General features: G+C 34.7%; 1 protein-coding gene across 1 annotated transcript in view; it reads left to right on the top strand.

Annotated features, from left to right (window-relative positions):
- The window catches only part of LOC103116156 (mono-ADP ribosylhydrolase 2), a 268,300-nt gene that overhangs the window by 192,163 nt on the left and 55,542 nt on the right, over window positions 1-20,595 (top strand). The window contains exons 11-12 of the mRNA XM_060201679.1: window positions 2,444-2,515; window positions 2,875-2,967. Coding sequence (XP_060057662.1) covers window positions 2,444-2,515; window positions 2,875-2,967 — 165 coding nt within the window. The remainder of the gene's footprint in view (window positions 1-2,443; window positions 2,516-2,874; window positions 2,968-20,595) is intronic.

Genomic DNA, 20,595 nt, shown 5'->3' on the forward strand with positions numbered 1-20,595 from the left:
CTATATTTAATTTTAGTTATTAGTAATATTTTGACATAATCTAAAGAAGAGAGGGTACAAGTAGAATTCTCATAGTTCTAGTGAGAGAGAAAAATGGAACACATTCTTCAGTACATTATTATTTAAGACGTAGTTAGTAAAACTTAGGAATGACCACTTGACAAATGCAGCAGCTAAGACTTAATTTCACAGAAAAATCTGTAAAAATGTTATATACAAGAGAGTATGTGTTGTATATTCTGTCTATATATGTTTCAAACAAGCAAAATAATTACCTTTTAGCTTACTGGGGCCATACACTAATTACAACAGAAGGAAACACTGGTGCTAGGAATATTCTTGATCTGTTAATTCAAATAGAGAGGTACCAGTGTACATCTTTTTTAAAAATCATCAGTCTGAGGCCAGGTGCTGGCACACAAGCATATGCATTCCCACATCCAGGAATGCAGGTACAAGCCCTTGGTCCCCACCTGCAGGAGGGAAGCTTTATGTGCATGAAGTATTACTGCAGCTCTCTCTCTCTCTCTCTCTCTCTCTCTCTCTTTCTCTCTCTCTCCCTCCCTCCCCTTCTCTTCTTATTTGAGATATTGAGAGAGAATGGGAAGATGGGGAGAGAAAGATAAGCACCTGCAAACCTGCTTCACCACTTGTGAAACAACCCCTCTGCAAGTGGGGACCCAGGGCCTTGAAAAGGGATCTTTCTCTACCCCTGTCTACCCCTCTTCTCTCAATTTCTCTCTGCCCTATACAACAACAACAACAAAATGGAAAAAACGGCTTCCAAGATCAGGGGATTTATATGGCAGGTACTGAGCTCGTGATAACCCTGAACAGAAAAAAAAAAAATTAACTCAAGAGAAATGGGTGTCGAAAATCTTTCAGTTTTGGATACTCTAACAACAACAAAAAAGAGTAATAGAATTGATGGTTTAAGAATACTTGTATTAAAGAGAAAGTTATAAAAGTGAGAAGTGTTATTAGCTATCTTTGATGTATTAACAGATAACTCTAAAAATCCCACTACTTTAAAAAGGGGGGGGGGACTTGCTGTGGTTTTGCCTTCATGTTTACATTACAGGATGTTGGTCAAAGGTAGGGATGTAGTCAGTGTAATAACTTTGCAAGTAGCATGTGGGATCGTCATGCCTGAGGCTCTCTGTTCAGTTTCCCAAATCACCTATACAAAAATGCTAACTTCTTTCTTGTATGAAATAAAATTTTTCCTCTATCTTCTTTGGAGATTTAATAGAGGTTCACAAAATTATAAGACTCCAGTGGTATAATTTCACAACCATCCATGGTCAATGTAAATATCTGCACTCCACCAATATTTTGTGCCACCACCCACCACACACACACACACACACACCCCTCTACCTACCTTTAATTCTCACAAAATAATACTTCTGATAAAAAGATAAACCTGTAGAAAACATGAGATAAAACTTGATACTTTTACTTAATTACAGTATACATTCTGTTCATTGTCATGTTCACTTTTTTAAACCAGATCGTATGAGTAGCCTTATATAGGGGAAAGAGCATATATTTCTTCCATAGGAATCACTTCAGGTCACTTGGTTATACATATGAATATAGAATATTTTTATAGAAAAAGATTGGGCAACTGGAATAATTGTGAAATCTATCAATACAAGAATGTACCCAGGCAATGAGTCCAGCTCTTTTGCATCCCTCTGTTCCTAAAATCAACCCTATCTGGATGTTTTTTTAATTGAACACTTAAGTATCCTCTGCATATTTTTTGTTGTTGTTAAATTAAAGCAAAATGGACAGATTTCAATTTACTCTTCTAATGAGCACTTAAATGTTGTAAACTCTACAGGGGAGGAGGAAAGGAAAAGAAGTCATGGCTGTGAAAAAAATAATAAAACCATTACTAGATAATCAGCCATAAAGTAATCAGGACTTGACTGAATTCTCTTTAGTCCTTTGCTATATTTAGTAATTGACTTATGGGAAAGATTGAGCTGTTAGGTGATTCAGTCTTGTGTGTTCCTATTATTGAAATTTTTATATTATGTTGATAAAAGTTAAATTGTACTTTAACTTTATATAAATCCTTAGTACACCAAGTATCTTTATTTTAAAAGGTAATTTAAATTTAGTTAACTCATATTTACCAGCAATTATTTAATATTTCAGAGCTTCTAAGTTGCATCTATTGATAGGCAATGTACTGATAAACTAATTATACCCTCAGTTCAAAGAAAAGGTTTATGGCTAAATTATGTAGAATTTTATTAAAATAATTGACATAAACTTGATGTTTGTGAAAATAATATCCTCACATTATGGTTCAAAATTGTTCTCTACTTCTTCATGGGTTATCAAAGCATGGATTCTAATTATTTTTCTTTTTCAAGCCAGGGTCATGCATAACATATAACTTTTATTTTTCAATTATTATTTTTAACAGGACAAGAAGATTTAGCAAAGAATGAAATAAAGACGGAGGCAGAGTCCCAGAGCTTAGATATGGAAACAGAAGGTATAAAAGCCAACATATATTGTTTTAAAAAAATGAACTGAAACTGTGAACCATAGCATTTCTCTCTCTCTCTCTCTCTCTCTCTCTCTCCCCGTGTGTGTGTGTGTGTGTGTGTGTGTGTGTGTGTGTGTGTGTGTGTGTGAGAGAGAGAGAGAGAGAGAGAGAGAATTAGTTTAGGCAATGATAACTATTATTATGTTCTGCTTTGTGTTGCTGGTGAAACTTGGAGGGGAAAAATAACTTTTAACTTTCTGATCATCAACCTTACCACCTTCTCTTCTCTTCTCTTCTGTACTTATTTTCTTCTAATAATTCCAGCTAAAACTTCTCTGAGTAATCTTATGTCTCATTCTATTTAGAGCTTTCATCAAACCAAGAAGATGCCACAATTGTGGAACAACCAGAAGTGATTCCACTAATAGATGACCAAGAAGAAAAAGATGCTGAAAAAGGTAAGATTGCTGTTAAATTAGCCTGCCAAAAATAGAGAGTTTCTTTGGATTCCTGCCTAGAATTCAACCATCAGAGTTATCCTCATGCAATTGATATCTTAAAGTGGTAAGATGAACATTACTTTAGTCTTAAACGTACTTTTGAAATAGGAATAAAACCTCAACATAGCATAAGAAGATACTTAAAACAGCTTTTTGTCCTTCCAAATAGTATTAATCATTAGGATATAATTTTTCAAATTATAGTATTGAAGAAAGCCTATAAGAAGTTGAAATTATGGACTAGGTGGATAACAATTTTTAAAAATCTGAAGTGCTTTTGAAATGGATAGACCTTTTATATAGATGTCATTTTGCTGTCCTACAGAAGGTAGCAATTAAATAAGCAGTTTTTGTAAAATATGTACATTGTAGAAACCTTCTCAATTACAAGATTTGTGCACTAAAATCTGGATGCCATTTTGAGTACTATTAAGTGATAAGTGCAGGCCCAGCACATTACCTAGTGGATATAGCCTTGGACTCTCAAGAGTGACGTTATGAGTTCTAAGTCTGGCATCCAATGTGCCAGAGCAATGCTTTGGCTGGCTCTCTCTCCAGCTCTCTCTCTCCGTACCTCCCTCTGATTAACAGATATTTTAATATAACAATTTTTCTTACTGCCTTACTCTTTTAGATTTTTAAAAGCTTTCTTTAATTTTATAGGACAGAGAGAAACCTGCTTTACTGCTTGTGAAGCTTTTGCCCTGCAGGTGGAGTTCAGGGACTTGAACCTGCATGTGCACTTAAACTGTGTGCCACCACCCACACCCTTCACTTAAAGAAACAATGAACACTTATGTTGATTTCTAGGGACATAAGAGGAACTGACACTTCATAAATGTTAAAACAATATTTGAATAAACAGAGCAAGTATTGAGATAAAAATATATATATTAGAAATTCAGTATTGAATAATTCCTTTGCAAACATAAATCAATCTCCTAGATGAACTCAAAATGGAAATGGAATAGGATGATTTGTCTGTTATGCTGTATTATAAATCAAGAGGCTCTTAATTATGTTTGCAAAGCAGTTACAAAGTATTAGTTTGACAGGCCTTGATTATAGAACACAGTGATCAATTTTGTTTCCAAATTAAAAGGCATCCATGATCTCAATTGTAAAATCAGGTCAATAGTAACTGCAGCTTTCAAATTATGAACTCCTCTTGGCAGGGGCACTGACAGGGTTTAATTATTAAGTCACATTAGTGATTCTGGTATCTTTTTATTTCTACTGCATTTGTAGCACACATTCTCCATATCTGTGCCTCAAATAACCTTTCTATGTTGCAAATGGATTCATGACACCATGTTTTTAGCAAGTGAAATAAATGATTTATTTGTAGTACTTTATGTCTGTGACACAACCCTTACTTTTGGATTCAGATACATGGCAGTTCTTCCTCAAACTGCACTATTAAAATGAGATAAATGCAATTTCCAAATTGTCTGCTTTGTTTCTGTGTAGCAGAAATTATTCCCTTTGCTTTTTGTGCCTCAAAACATGTAGAGGTGAATCATCAAACAATGGGTACATTTTCTTCTTATTCACTGCTCCTTCCAGGCAAAAGTGCCTACTCAGCACACAGTGACACATTACCTTTCTTTGTAGGGTCTTCTCTGGCATGCAGCCTCTCTGATTACCAAAGAAAAGAGTGTAATACCTTTTCCCCTCCTCCCTGGAGGATTACCAGTTCTCTTCTGCACATAGTGTAATGGCTATGAGAAAGAAATGAAGTCAAGTTCTGCTACTGACTGTTAGCAGCAAGGGAGTTGAAATTGTTCAAATTTGACTATTCACTACAGAAGAGTATAATGCCTATGGATTTGAATTAGCTGAAACCTTCCTTCTCTTCTTTGCTTTACCATACTTATTTAACTTGACCCCACCTTAATTATTTAAATATGAAATAATTTAAAACGCACCACATTCAACGTCTCCTTTTTGCTTTAAAGTAAGAGCTGTGTTGTTTCTGACTAGTAAAGTCATTAAGAAGAAGAGGATACAGCTATTTAATGTAGATTCATGGGAGCTACAGTAGTTTTGATGAGATTTTAGTAACATGGACTGGGAAATTGTGTAGTGGATAAAGCACTGGACTCTCAAGCATGAGATCCTTGAGTTCAGTCCCTGACACTGCATGTTCCAAAGTAATGTTTTGGTTCTCTTTCCTATCTCATAAACAAATAACTATTTTAAATTTTTTACTAAGTTAATATATACAGTTACAATAATGCCAGGCACACAGAAAGCATTCGTAAGTATTTTTATCATGATTTATTATGACAAAAAGAATCTACATGCAGAATTCTCCGACTACATTTATTGTTATTTTTTAACCTGTAAAGTATCACATGGTCTGTATTATCCTTCCACAAAAAACTGGTCTGCACATTTCATTTTAAGAGTCATGTCTTGCAGGCAATTTTAATATGCATATTTTACTCTATAAAGATAGAATAATTAATGAAAGGTGAGGCTGGAGACATTTTCTTACTCATTATGCTCTTTTAATTGTCATAATCTCAGTCTTCTGTCAAAAGAACTGATTCAACCATACTTTTTATATTTAAAATATTCTTATGGTAGATACGTAAGTTAAAAGTAGATGAATTCAAATTACTAGTATATTTGTTCTTTCTTTTGATAAATGTGGTTATTCAAGAGTCTTGTTTATAAATATGTTGAAACTGTAACTCCAGGCTTGTGTACATTTACAAAAGTATCTTAATGGAAAATTGCACATATGTATTAAAATTCCTCTTCTCTATAAACAACATGAGTATGCAATTAGATTTTCAGGGATATTCTTTATAGTTTTAGAAATGACAGTTCACTTTTATTGTGTGATTTTTTTTTCTAAGGAAACAGTGGATCTTTAAAAAATTCCAGACTAGGAAAAATGCATAACCTTTTTTTCTCATCTTGTAGCTTTCTATAAGATTAGAGAATGTAGATAATCTTCAGGATACATCTTCTATGGCTCCCAGGTGCATGAGCCCAGATGTTCAACATTAAGTTTTGAAGTTAGCTGTACCAAAATATGGGTTTTGAAAAAAGGGAAAATATTCAGCAGAATTCACGCTGATAAAATTACACAATAGCACAATGGACATGTCCCTGGGAGACCTTAAATACAAAAATTTCAACAGGCACCAAGTAAGGTTTCACATATGGCAGCTTTTCTTATATTGCCACATTGCCTCTTTCTAAATGAGTCCAGTTTTATGCTTTCACAGCAGGATTTGCAGTACATTTGAAACCCAGTAAAATAGCATCATTTAGGTTAATAGCCACCAAATAGGAAAGTTGTATTTTAGGAGGTCTCTAAATATTTCATTTTGTCATAACATTTAAGTCCAACATTAAAGTTTTTCCTTTTTAATTCTAGTTAAACCAAAGTGAATGGAATAAAATATTAGTGTAAACATAATTATTATACCATATACTTTTCATTTACGTTTATGAATATATTGGGCATTTTATAATTTTATATTGAATGCATAACATCTCAATTATTTTATGTCAATTCACAAGCACAATACGGGATAGTAGCCTTTTATCTATTTACCTAATATTGAGCAACATATACAAAGGTACTTAATATATGATGCCCAATCTTCATGGAAAAAGACAATAAAATAGAAGCTGAAGTACAGTCCAGCAATAAGTATATTTAATAATGTCCTTGATTTATGTTTTCACTTCTCACCTGCAGGACTATGTGATAAACTATAGGAAAATCCATGGATTCTGTATATACAGCTCTATTCGTATGGTTTCTAGAAGTTCCTTAACTTTGTGTATTTCATTTTCTTTACTAGTGAGAAGTTAAGCATGTAATGGCTAGGTTCTCCAGTTTTATAACTTTTCTCAGGTGGCCAGTTCTAAGCATTTTTTTTTTTATTGGTGAGGGGGAAGTCATTGCTGATACTTCACTACTCAGAGGCAGACATTTTCAGTGACAGAAAGAGAGACGAGAAAGAGAAGATGAGCCACAGCATGGAAGTTTTTCCCCCATATGGAACATGCTTCCATATGAGCTATCACTGACTCAAGAATCTTATCTTGATGAAACAAAGAGATAGTAATATAATGGTCTGTGATCAATCATACATAGAAAAAGTTCAAGTCATAGATTTTATCCAGTTTTATTTATTGTATTCTCTGGGAGTCATTGTATGCCAAAAGATAGAACTGAACTTTTAGGAGTGAACTTAATGTAGACATACACATGTTGTTGACTGGTTGGTCCACACTCCCAGTCTGCCTCTCTCTTTCCCTAGTAGGGTGGGTCTCTGGGGAAGTGGAGCTCCAGGACACATTGGTGGGGTCTTCAGTCTAGGGAAGCCTGGCCGGCAGGTGGTTCACTTTCTAACAAAGTCCCAAAACCTAGATATACACCAGTTTCTGTGAGAGAGAGCATATGTTCACACATATCTGTAAACTACTGCAAAATATATACCTGAAAGCAGAAGTACACTAGAGTTTGCAGTGAGTACCCCCCTAACACTTCCTCTCCACTATTCCAACCTTTGGGTCCATGATTGCTCAACAATTTGTTTGGCTTCGTATGTTAACTCTCTTTTCAGTCACCAGGTTCCAGACGTCATCAGGACGCCGGCCAGGCTTCCCTAGACTGAAGACCCCACCAATGTGTCCTGGAGCTCCATCTTTCTTAGTCCACATGAGATACATCTTTTCTTACATCTCCGCTAGCTCCTTCATCTTTCAGTGAGCACACAGTGTACCACTTTCTCTTTTCCTCCTACTAGTGAAATCCATTAGGAATGTATTTCTGTCTACAAAGCACAAATACATACCCCTTGGTGTTTTCCATTTATTGATGGTATCCTTGCATTGCTGACAAAGCTCTTTCTCCTCCACTTAACAAGTAGCCTGCATGCCAGCATTGCAGCTCTATGAGTGACACCCATACTTTCATATCCCTTCCTGTGTTCTTTGCTACAGAGAATCTTAGTCTAAAAATTTTTTTTGATTCATGCAAAATGATATGTAAATTTACATCTTGCATGATTAAACTTGCTAAGACTTCTTATTTCCAGAAAAACTTTGTGTCTTTTCAAACAAAGTCTACAAATTTGATACATTCAGTGTTTAAACTAAAGAAAAATATACTCAAATTAAAATATAGGCAGTTAAAGAACTCAAAGCATTCAATGTATTTTTCCTCTGGCTTATTGAATTATTGGATTAATAGTGATTTATAAGACTACAGGTTAATAAAAGTACAGTTTCAAACAAAGTCAATATTATTAATGCTATATTTCTTACTTTACTTTTATTAATGATTTTTTTAAAAATAGAAGATAATAGGGATACATTTCCACACTGTTCCCATCACCAGAGTTCTGTTCCCCCCTTACCCTCCACTGGAAACTGTATTAGTTCTCCCAAGGTCACAGATATAAGTTTACTTTATATCAATCACTATATATCTATAGCTGTATATATTTTGCCCATTTTTTCTAGTCCTGCCTTCACTTCCTTTCTAAGTCACACTACACTTATTATTATTTCTGAACATTTATTTTATATATTTTATTTATTATTGGATAGAGACATAGATAAATTGAGGGGGGGATATAGAGGAAGAGAGAGAGAGAGCACCTGCAGCCTTGCTTCACCACTCATGAAGCTTTTTCCCTACAGGTAGGGACCAGGGCCTTGAACCTGTGTCCTTACGCACTGTAATGTGAGTGCTTAATCAGGTGCACCATTGTCTGGCCCCTATAATTCTCCATTGGACATGGACATTGGCCCTTCGGTCAATATCACTGTAATGCTGTATTGTTCACATTAATAGCACTATAATTTAGTTTAAGGGAAGTTTAATTTTAAATGGCTTCTTCTGATCCTTTCCTGGTTGTTAATTAAGTATATGGAATATAAAGCTTATAATGTATTAAGCTAGATTATTTAGGTTTCTGCATATAAAGTCAATTTAAAAAAATTACACCGTATAAAGAAAATATAAAAATATTATAATATTATTAAAATTTTAGAATTTTCATATTCTTTCGAATAAATATGTGCCTGAATTATATTTTTGAAGTAAAAAATAAAAGAATGAAAAATATAGCCATTGCTATAACAATTTAGTTTTTATACTACACATCTGTATGTATTTTTATTAAATTATATTAAATGTTTATAAACTCCGCACATAACTACCAAAAAGAAAATATATGCCAAGTCTCTTAAATATATGCAAATTCCCTGTGATCTTACAACTTTCTATGATCACAAATTTAGAGGGTGGGAGTAGACAGCATAATGGTTGTGCAAAGAGACTCTCATGCCTGAGGCTCCAAAGTCCCAGGTTATAGAACCTGTACCACTATAAGCCAGAGCTTATTAGTGCTCTGATTTAAATATATATATATATATACATATATATATATTACCCTAAAACTCCATTTTCATGTTAGGAGAAATCTCAACTCCCTTCCAGTATCTGAGAGCTCTTCAGAATATAGACTATTTCTTGCCATCTCAGATCTTAATGTCCTGCCACTGAGTTTTACAGTTTAGTCTACATCTTTTGGCATTATCATAAACTGCTCTTAACCTATTTACATACTTCATGGCACTTTTCACCCTGAAGTACCCTGGACTCAGGGATATACATACACTTACATACACGTTAGGATCAAAACTTATTAGTTTTTCACAACTGGGGGATTTTCAGATACCATTTCTTCTAATAAATGTATAGTGCTTAGCTATATTACTAGATTCCCTTTGATTTTTTTCATTTCCCTTACTGACTCCTAATTTCAGTTGCAATTTAACTTTGTATCATCCCTAGATGTTTGTTCTTATTGTAAAGCATATGACAATGTAGTTTATCAAACTAATTTACAGAGACAAAGCAGTCCTTGCCCTTGCAATACTTCAGGTGTTGCACGTTCTATTCCTTTCTTTTGCATTAGAGTTCTAGAACCCTCAGTGTATAAAGTACTTTAATTCTTATCACAAAAGAGGGTACCAACAATTTTTACCTGCATATATGTTGTTTTAACCGGGCTGGCTTCACGGACGGGTAACAGAGACAACCAGAGACACACGGCTGAGCTGAGAACACAGTTTAATCTTTATTCACAAGCGGGCAAACGTGCTCTTCTGTCTTTCTCCTCCCATGGCTGAGAGGGACTCCTAAACTAATCACCACACAGATCTGTCCTGCATCCTTCTCCTCTGGCGGCTGCAGCAGGAACTCAGGAAGTGTGTAGGGTAGGGGGCGGGGAGAAGGGAGTAGTGCAAAAACTAGCAAGGGCCAAACCAAATATCCCGGTGGGGGAGAGTGAGACCAAACCAATGTGAAGCATAGCAACACATATAAATTCAACATTTCACATATACTATAGTTAAATATTCCAGGAAACTAACTTTCTTCTTTAAAGACAGTTAATGTAATTGTTAACATGTTATCTCTGTCATCATCTCTAAGTTATTAAATAAAGCTAAACTGTACTTTTCAGAAAGAGAAACTATTGGCTTTTAAATATAAACTTACACATGTAAAATACTTTATTTAAATCATTAAGGGTTCAGTAAGGTGTTCAAATATATACATATATATAGAGAGAGAGAGAGACGTATACATACTTTTGGCAAATACAGTCAGGAATGCAGATTATATATGGACATGTCTATATATATGAATATATGTATTTATATATATTCATAATTCATAAGTAATTTAAGAGACTGTCTAGTACCACATAAAAAATAAAATTCATTTATTTCTAGCAGTTAGAATAGATTTTCATAGCTATGGATAAGTCTCATTTTCACTACTATGAGTTTTCTATAAATCTTTTCCCACATGGCATAAAGTAACCTAGTTGACAAAAAGTCAGTAAAGGACTAATACATTTGTAAAATCAGATATCCCAGCAACCATGCTAGACAACACTGAACAGATATCCAGGAATCTCTTTTGTCCGTTGTCAGGTCTGTGAAAATCTTTCTTGATGATATACTGAAAGCAAAACTGTTATTTTTACCCCCTTTTTATTTTGATTTTGTTGAATATACTGGCCTTAGTTATAGAAGAAGCTTGTGGGCAGTGATAAAATACCAAGACAATATTGAGATAAAGAGATTCATGCAGAAAAGAAGTAAAAGTTTCACTATTTGCAGATGTTGTGATTTTTATACCTAAAAAAATACACTAAAAATCTACTGGAAATAATAATCATATACATTACATTTAAAGCAACAAAGTTAATAAATAAAAATAGTTACAAGGTACGGGAAGTAAAATAATGGTTATACAAATAGAACTCTCATGCCTAAAGCTTCGAAGTCTCAGGTTCAATTCCCTGCCCCTCCAAAGGCCAGAACTGAGTAATACAAAAATTACACATACACACACACACACACACACACACATACACACACACACACACATACATATGGAGTATAAGAAAATAATTATGTTTATAAGTAATCTATTACACTTAAAGTATGAAAGAAAATATTCTGAAAATTAAGATACTACTGAAATAAATTGAAGAAGATACTAGAAAAATAGAAGTATAGTTCATATCCCAGAATATTGTTATAATGTCCATTTTACATAAAGCAATATACAGATTAAATATAATCCCAGTCAATATCCAAATATATTATAAAATTTATATGTCATTACAAAGACTCTGACAGCCAAAACAGATAAAGGTATTTCTTTCCCAACTTTGTTCTATAAAACTAAAGTAATCATAATAGCATATTAGCATAAAAACAGACCTTTCTTTCTTTTAAAATATTTTAATTTATTTTTAATGAAAGAAAGATACAGAGAAAGGCCAGAGAACTGCTCAGCTCTGGTTTATGGTGATACTGGGGATTGAACCTGGCAGTTCAGAGCTCAGGCATGAAACCAACTTACATAACCATTATTCTGTCTCCCCAACCAAAAACATACATTAAGAGCCCCCAAATGAACCCACATACATATTTATGACAAATGAACTAAGATCATGAGCACTAATTTATGACAAATGAACTAAGATCATCAAGCAGTCAAAAGTAAGTCTCATCAAGAAATGCTTCTTTGAAAACTGGAGAGTATACAAAATAACTACTACCTTATGCCACACACAAAAATTAAGTTGAAATGGATTAAAGATGAATATAAGACACAAAATTCATGGAAGAAAACATAGATAATAGCTTCTTCAACAATGACTACAGTAATCTCTATGTGTATACATATATAAAAGAAATGGAATTAAAAGCAAAAGTAGACAAATAGAATTACATCTAACTAAAAAGCTTTTGTACAACAAAATTATTATCAAACTACTGAAAGGGAGAAATTATTTACAGTCTTTCAAAGAATTAATGTCCAGACTATACAAAGAAATTATAAAACAAAACCTAATTTTTAAAAAATGTGCAGATGGGGAGTCGGGCTGTAGCGCAGCGGGTTAAGTGCAGGTGGCGCAAAGCACAAGGACCGGCATAAGGATCCCGGTTCGAACCCCAGCTCCCCACCTGCAGGGGAGTCGCTTCACAGGCGGTGAAGCAGGCGGTGAAGCAGGTCTCCTCCTCTCTGTCTTCCCCTCCTCTCTCCATTTCTCTCTGTCCTATCCAACAACGACAACAACAATAATAACTACAACAATAAAAAAACATCAAGGGCAACAAAAGGGAATAAATAAAATAAATTTAAAAAATTTTTTTTTAAATGTGCAGATGTTCTTAATAGATACTAGATATTCATAGATGGACAAAACTCCTTATTGTTAAAAAAATAAAAAGGAAATCCACATTTATACATAATCTCATACCTATGAGAATTGCTGTTATTGAAAGAATTATTAAAATGTGGCAAATGTGTGGAGACAAAGGAAATCTTGCATACTATCAGAGTTCAAATTGGCTCAGGCATTATGGAAACTTGTATAGAGAGTCATCAAAATATCAAGTATAGAAATATATGAAGGTTCTTCTGCTTCTGAGCAGTCCTCATTCAATGATATAGATAGAAACACGAATTGAAGAGATACATGCACCTTGCCCCTCCATGTTCTTTGCAGCATGAATTACAGTAATAATATTTGGGAACATCAAAAATGCCCAATTATAGAGTAGATACGGTAATAGATACACAATAAAATACTATTTAACCATTAAATAGTTTTAAACCCTGCCATTTGTTACAATACATATGAACCTTGAGGATACTAGGCTAAATTAAAATGTCACACAAATCAATATACTGTATAGTTTCACTCATGTTTGATAAATAAAGCAAATGAGCAAAAAAATTAAAAATGCTCTTATTTAGAACAAAATGAAAAGGCAGAGGATAGGGATAGATAAACTGGTAAAAGTATGGTAATGTATGGAAAATAAACTTGGTAGCACATATAATATAAGACTTGAAACTTAAAAAAAATCAATTTTTATCTCATTTAAATTATCTATTGTACTTGGGTTTAGAGATGCCCACTTTACCTGACTCAACAGACAAGGTAACTTCTAGACCCTAGGGTTCTTTTTCTCTCTTTTATTTATTTATTTTACAATGAAAGGTGAAGGGGGAGGTAGAGAGGAAGGGAGAAAGAAACACCTGCATCACTGCTTTACTGCTTATGAAGCTCCCCTCCACGGGTGGTGACCAGGAGTTTGAACTGAGACTCTTGCTCACTATAATATGTGTGCTCAACCAGGTGCACCCACCTCCTGGGCCCTACTTATTATACACTTAAAGGTAACCATTCTGATTTGAATTCCAAACTTAAAAGTTAATTTTCTGTCTGTTTCAGAAGAAAACTCATTTTCTTTTCATTACCCTTTATACATCAGGTGCCTTCATTTCGGCACAGTATGAAAAGAGCAGGTGGTATAAGGAATACTTTGAATGTTAATTATTTTTTCATTTATTTTTCTGTCAGGATTTACCTTTCAATGTGTTTTTATAATCAATATGGAAACAATTAGGGGACTTGCTGCTTGAGTGTTTCACTACATTTATTTTATGACATCTGCTGCAATGATTAAAAGGGGGAAAGAGGTAAACATTTTAACATTAACAAGGGATTTGGATTGATTGTACACGATCACTTCATTTCTTGAAAACCTTCAGTGGAAATGTTGTCAGAATGAATCAGTCATGTTTCTAACCAATCAATATCATCTTGTTGTTAGGGCTTACTATATATATACATATATTAATATGTTCATTTTTCAAAGTGGTTGTCACACTTTATTAGTAGAGAAATATGTTCCTATCTTATGCATTAATATTAATTTCTCAAATATAGACAAAGTTTGATTCACCTGTCCTTTCTTTCATCATATAATCTTGAGCACAGTTCATAAGAAACTATTTAGTATTAAAATGCTATATGGTTGTGTGAGTTACCGAGGTCCAAGACCAGTGTCTGTGTTGTGGTTTCTCATTCTCTCTACTTCTCTTTCTATCTTAAAAAATATATATGGTTCAAAAGATGGGAAGATATGGGTATACAATTTCAACATAAGGGAATCTTTCTCAAAATTAACATGGTCATTTCTAGAACCTGGTAATTATTTCTAACAACAGAGGAGATAACAGAGCAGATAAATATAGATATTTATCTTTAGCATGTGTGTCTATTATATGTGTGAGTTATAAAGAAGTGAATGGTAGGGTGAGATTTAAAGATACTATATTGCTATCTTTAAAAATGGATAAAGGGGGCAAGGTGGTGGTGCACCTGGTAGGGAACACTGCTACAATGTGTAAGGAACCCAGGGTTAAGTCCCCAGTCTCCACCTGCAGCAGGAAAGCTTCATGAGGGGTGGAGCAATACTGCAGATATCTCCTTCCATCTCTATCTCCCCTTTCCCTATCAATCTCTGCCTGTCTCTATCAAAAAAAAAAAAATTTTAACAGAAACTGGATGAAGGGGAACACTAGGCAAGGAAAGCAGATAGTCTCTGAAAACTGGAACATGTATTATTTTTTTTCTTTTTAGTGGACCCTTCCTGATAATAGCCAGAAAGAGAACTTTGCCAACACCTTGCTTTTAGCCCCATAAGGAGCATTTATGATCTTTGGCTTCTACAACTCTAAAATAATGAGCTTATGTTTTGTTAAGGTATTAAGATTATGGTGGTCCAGGAGGCGGCATAGTGGTTAAGACATTGACCTCTCAAGCACCAGGTCCTCAGTTCAATCTCCAGCAGCACATACACCAAAATAATGTCTGGTTCTCTCACTTTCTCCTCCCATCTTTCTAATTAACACATAACTAAAATCTTTTAAAATGATATTAAAACTGGGGTAATTCATTATAATAGCAATAGGAAATGAATATATTACCTTGTGATATGGCTTCTCTAAACCATGTACAAAAATCCAAATTTACCTTAACCTAGACAACAAAACCATGCTTTAGCTGAACACGACTTTAAAATTTCTCAGTCTTGTAAAATCTTTGTTAAAAGGAAGGAAAGGAGGAAGGCATGAGAAAGGGAATAAATTGATTCCTATTTTTTTAATTTTTTTTTTTATAAAAAGGAAACACTGACAAAACCATAGGATAAGAGCGGTACAGCTTCTCACAATTCCTACCACCAGAACACTGTATCCCATCCCCTCCCCAACTGATTTCTATTTTATGTTCTAGTAAGCAATGTTAAATGTGGAGAAAATAATAATTAAATATCCAGTTAATACATTTACCAAAAAAGAATATATATATATATCTTCATGTTCAAAAATTTTTCAATTTGATTTTTCCTGCCTGGCTAATATCATAAAATTAGAACAGAGGACCACTTACCCCTAATAGTTTTCAGCCAAAAATGAACACAAACATGGCTTGCATTTTACTTCAGCACAGAGTTTTTCGAACTCTTGAATTGTATAATAATTAAAGCATGTCTTTAAAAAACAGCTTTGTGGGCCCTCTCCTGAAGATTCTGATATAGTCAGCCTTAATTACCCTGGTAATATGCATTTTCATCAAGGTTCCAGGTGACGGTGATGGAGTGCAGCTGCTCGGTGGATGATCACATTATAAATGACACCACTGACCCCAATACCAGCATTTTGCATTCAAATTTAGAACATTACTTTTGGAAATCCCTTAGATATTTCCCTTTGTCTTATTTTAAAATAGATGATAACCTATGATAGATAGAATACTCCTTCTCAGTCACCTGAGTGGGGCTTTTAATAATATCCATCCATACAAAAAATAACCTCACATTATTTATTCAGCATTAATATGGTTGAGGTTCTGTGCTTAGGACTGGAATACAAACAAAATAAGCTACAAAGAAAAGCATCATCCTGTGGCAAAAAACAGATTTACTTAGTTCTCAAAGTATAGTCCTGGGACTAGCAATATTAAAGTCATGTGGGAACTTGCTAGAAAAGTACAAATCCCTGAGCTCCACCTCAAATAGATTCCTTATATTGACTATAGTTTGTTTTCTCAATCAACTATTAAGACTTTAATAATATGAAAATTGTGAGCATATGTATGCTTGCATTCCTACTTGTGTATATATTTATAGATGTTGCAGCTAGATTCATATTCCTGCATCCTAGAGATAAGATGGTGAAAACTACAAGTGTAAACAAGCAGAGTTTAGGCTTTCACAGTCTAGGTCTTCTTCAGTGCATGCTACCTAATACTGTACTGCTTAATCTAGAAATAGTATTAGATCTCAGGAGTCAGCCAGTGACTGAAGGTCATTGGGGCTACTAAGACAGACCTGCTCTTGATGATTTCACATCAAAAGCTTTGGATACTTTCCCAAAACTTCGTTACACAACACATAACCGAAGAGTCCTCTTCCATCTCTGTCACAAGGGAATCTGATGAGTCTCCCAGCCTACATCAGTTCCCCTCTTTTCTCATAGGCATTTCTCTTATTCTCCAAATACCTATTTCTAAAAGGACTGTGGCTAACACTGTACCTCAGGACAATTTGTAGTATGCATAAGGACTAGAACCTGCTTCAATTTCAACCCCAGGCTATTAAGGCTTTACATCTACATTAGAGATAGCAGCTAGAAGCCAGTTTCTGCCACAGAGTTAACTTATTCCAGGACAGTTGTTTTGACTTTATAAAGTCTGGTTATACGCAACATGTGCAATTTCTGTCTGTTGGTAAGCGCTGAGTCTTCAACAGGCAAATTTAAGTTATCAGTATTTGGCATTGTACTCTCACCACATTTATATGTTATGTATATATATCATATATTATTATATTATCCTTTATAGTTACAATATTTGGCAAGTATAAAATATAAATTCCAAAGTGAAATTAAAATAGAATGGTAAGTAGTCAAGGTATCATTGTCTCATATTCTGTTATATGATCTGATCCCTAGTAGATGCTAAGATAAGAGGTGAATGACTGTGGGACTTTGTGTCCAGCATATAATTTCACAAGATACAGGTTCTATGGGAGTGATGTAGAAAAGTCCCTTTGAAGGTTAGCTCTCTACAGTCAGTCTATGTGCCACACAGACCAGGACTTACCTCCTAAGTTTACCTGGAGATATCTTTTTCTTTCTCTCTCTCTCTCTCTCTCTGTTTCCCCCCTCCCTCCTTCCCTCCCTCCCTCCTCCTTCCTCCTAGTTTCTAAGGTGAAATTTTCATAATAATTTAAACCTTAATAATGATTAAGACATCTGTAGTAACACAGTTTATGAAGAGAAAAAAAAAATCCTCAACCTTAACATTTGAAATCAAGGACAGGAGAAAAAATATTGACTTCTGCCATTATAGTCAAAGATTTAATTCATCAGAAATGGCCTAGATGGGTTATAAAGACTTACCACAGTCTCAGAAATTCTTTTCAATTACGTTTTACCAGAATTAAAATTTCTGTTGTCCTCAATGCAGTACTTCTCTCTGAGAATGTGGCTCCTTGGGGAATGATAAGTCTTTACAAAAAGGGACAACAAAAGGAATTATACATAGCAAGGTGAAGAATGAACTTTTCTCTGCTTTATAATATGCTTTGATTCCTGTAGCAAATGTTGGAAAAAATTTCTGGTAAATGTAAAACCCCAAAGCAAGGAATATGAGTAATGAGATAGAACTAATGATATATCTTATTACTTCTATCTCCAAGCTGAGGAATAGCTAGTTCCACACTCCCGTGTCTCTACTTTGCCATGTTTCTGAACAAAGCTCAATCATAATCATGAATGTTATATGTACCACAACAGTTACTGTATACTACTTAAGTAAAATGAATTTGGTGGGAGTCTATAGACCCACCTCCACTAGTGTTTTGTTATTTGAGTATATAGTCTCTTTTTGTCAGATTTTCAAATTGTTTGCCCAGTGATGGGCCTATAATTTCTGCATTACAGAAGAACCAGTTGTGAAAGATGACAGTGTGTCTGCTAGCAGCCAATTACTTCAGAATACTTCTACTCGATCAGTTGTGTCCTTTCAAGGAAGCCTCTTTCTAAGTTATTTAATACAAGATAGAACCAGAGCATCACTCCAGCATATGTAGTGCCAGTGAGTTACTCAGTGCCTCAAGAATATAAGTTCCCTTCTCTACCATTGAGCCATCCCTCTGATTATTTTTCCCTTTGAGTAATAGAGAACAAAACTAGAGGGAAATACCTTTCAATTATAGAAAAACAGGTAGCTAAAGGAAAACCACTAATCTCTAACTGGACTTATCTGGAGCTGAATGCTTCTCAGGACATTGTGCTGAGGTCCTTGGATTCCCACAGTGTGATTGTAGGACCCAAGAGGCTGTTAGTCAAATCTTTATAAGACAGAAGGTAACATTTAATATGTTTTCCTACTTCTTGGGTTTTTCATTGCTTATCACAAAAATATAAGGATTTTTTTTGGGGGGAGGGTTGTTAGTTTTTTTTGTTTTGTTTTGGCTAAGAGTATGAGTTTTGAACTTTATACACATTAAACCGTAAGATGGACTCCTTACAAACAACCCTCTGAGGTAGATGCTATTAATTTTTTAATTATTAAATCATGATTTTACAAAGTTATAAGATAATAAAGGTATAATTGCATACCATTTCCACCACCAGAGTTCTATGTCCCCATTCCTCTCCAGTGGAAACTGCAATAGTTCTCCCCAGGTCACAGATATGGGCTGACTATATGTCTATGTCTGTATGTCTATATGTCTATGAATCCCCATTTTTATTTACTTGCATGGCCCTGCCTTTCTAATTTATACCTACACCTATTTTTACTTCCCAGTGTGGTAGGCATTATTATTATCCCCATTTAAAGTTGGGAAAAGCAAGTCCAGAATGAATGATTTATTTTTAACTTGTTGGAGAAGAGGAGAAGAGCCTGCCTGCAAATAATCTAGCCTCAGAATCGGGCTGGCTCTTAGTCTCACTGCTATATTGTTTCATCCTCTCACATAAGGGGGATATTTATACACAGAGTTGAAGTAATTTCTTTTAAAAAGGTGTTTCTAGTCTTTGATTTGACAAACGAAGTTCTAGATCATTATGTACAATTCTACATCCATGTTTTGAGAAAAACATTGGCAGATTTAGCTAAAACATTCAAGAAGATGAAAGGTTTGGAACTCTTGTAATATGAGAGGTATTTGAAATGTTAAGGAAAAGAAATGAGATGACTAAGAAGAAGACACAGGAGGTAGCCATGCAAACAGCCTCAAATATTCAAGGCCCTCTTGCCATCTGGGTCAGGCTCATTTCTGTTTCTTCGGCAGATCAAAACTGAGCTGAATGAGCTGAAACCACAGGAAGGTCGAATTCATTTTTGTAGAACTATATTTATCTTTAATGAAAGAGAGAGAGGAATGTATACTCCAGTATTCACAGAACTTTCTTTTTTGTTCTCCTGTGGTGCTGGGAGAACCAACCCAGAGCCTTATGTATGCAAGGCAGGCGCTCTACCTCTAAGCCACCACCCTCACAAGTGCAGTTCAGAATCTGAAGAGGGAAGAATTTCTGCAAAAGGAGGTGAGCTCCTCATATTCTACATCCTATAGCAGAGGGCTTACAGTTGTGAATCAGGGAAATTCAACTGTGTGATCTACAGGATTTTCAGTAGATTTTACCATTTCACCAAAAAAGAGCTCAGTTGAAATGTAGAAGATACCTCTTTGAATATCACTTTTAAAAAAAATCAGGCATAAGTCTCTAAAGTAGATTTTAGGGGACTGAGATGAGAAGGAAAGAATACTGAGCCACTGCCAATCCAAATGTCAAGCATGTCCTAGAACTACCAACAAAATGTATCACCCTTGCCATATACATTAGCTCCTCACACCTCTAATTTCTGCAACTTCAAAATGGAGAAGAAAAGTGGGTATTAACCATTCTGAAACATTCTAAAAGAGCAATAATGAGAAACCTCTTGGGGGCTGTTAGGAATCATTATTTGGAAAATGGAATGAAACAGTTATCCTGCCCATTTCACTCTGGCTAATGATAAAAATGTTGGATAAGGACACTATAAAAGATCATTTCGGTACATTTTCCCACATCAAGACTACTATTAGTCCCTGTGCCTCTCTGAATCTTGTGAGAGTGAAGATCTCATCTGCAATGTCTTTTCCTCCTCCCTT

This window comes from Erinaceus europaeus, chromosome 1, assembly GCF_950295315.1.
Source record: "Erinaceus europaeus chromosome 1, mEriEur2.1, whole genome shotgun sequence".
In the NCBI taxonomy this organism is placed as follows: Eukaryota; Metazoa; Chordata; class Mammalia; order Eulipotyphla; family Erinaceidae; genus Erinaceus; species Erinaceus europaeus.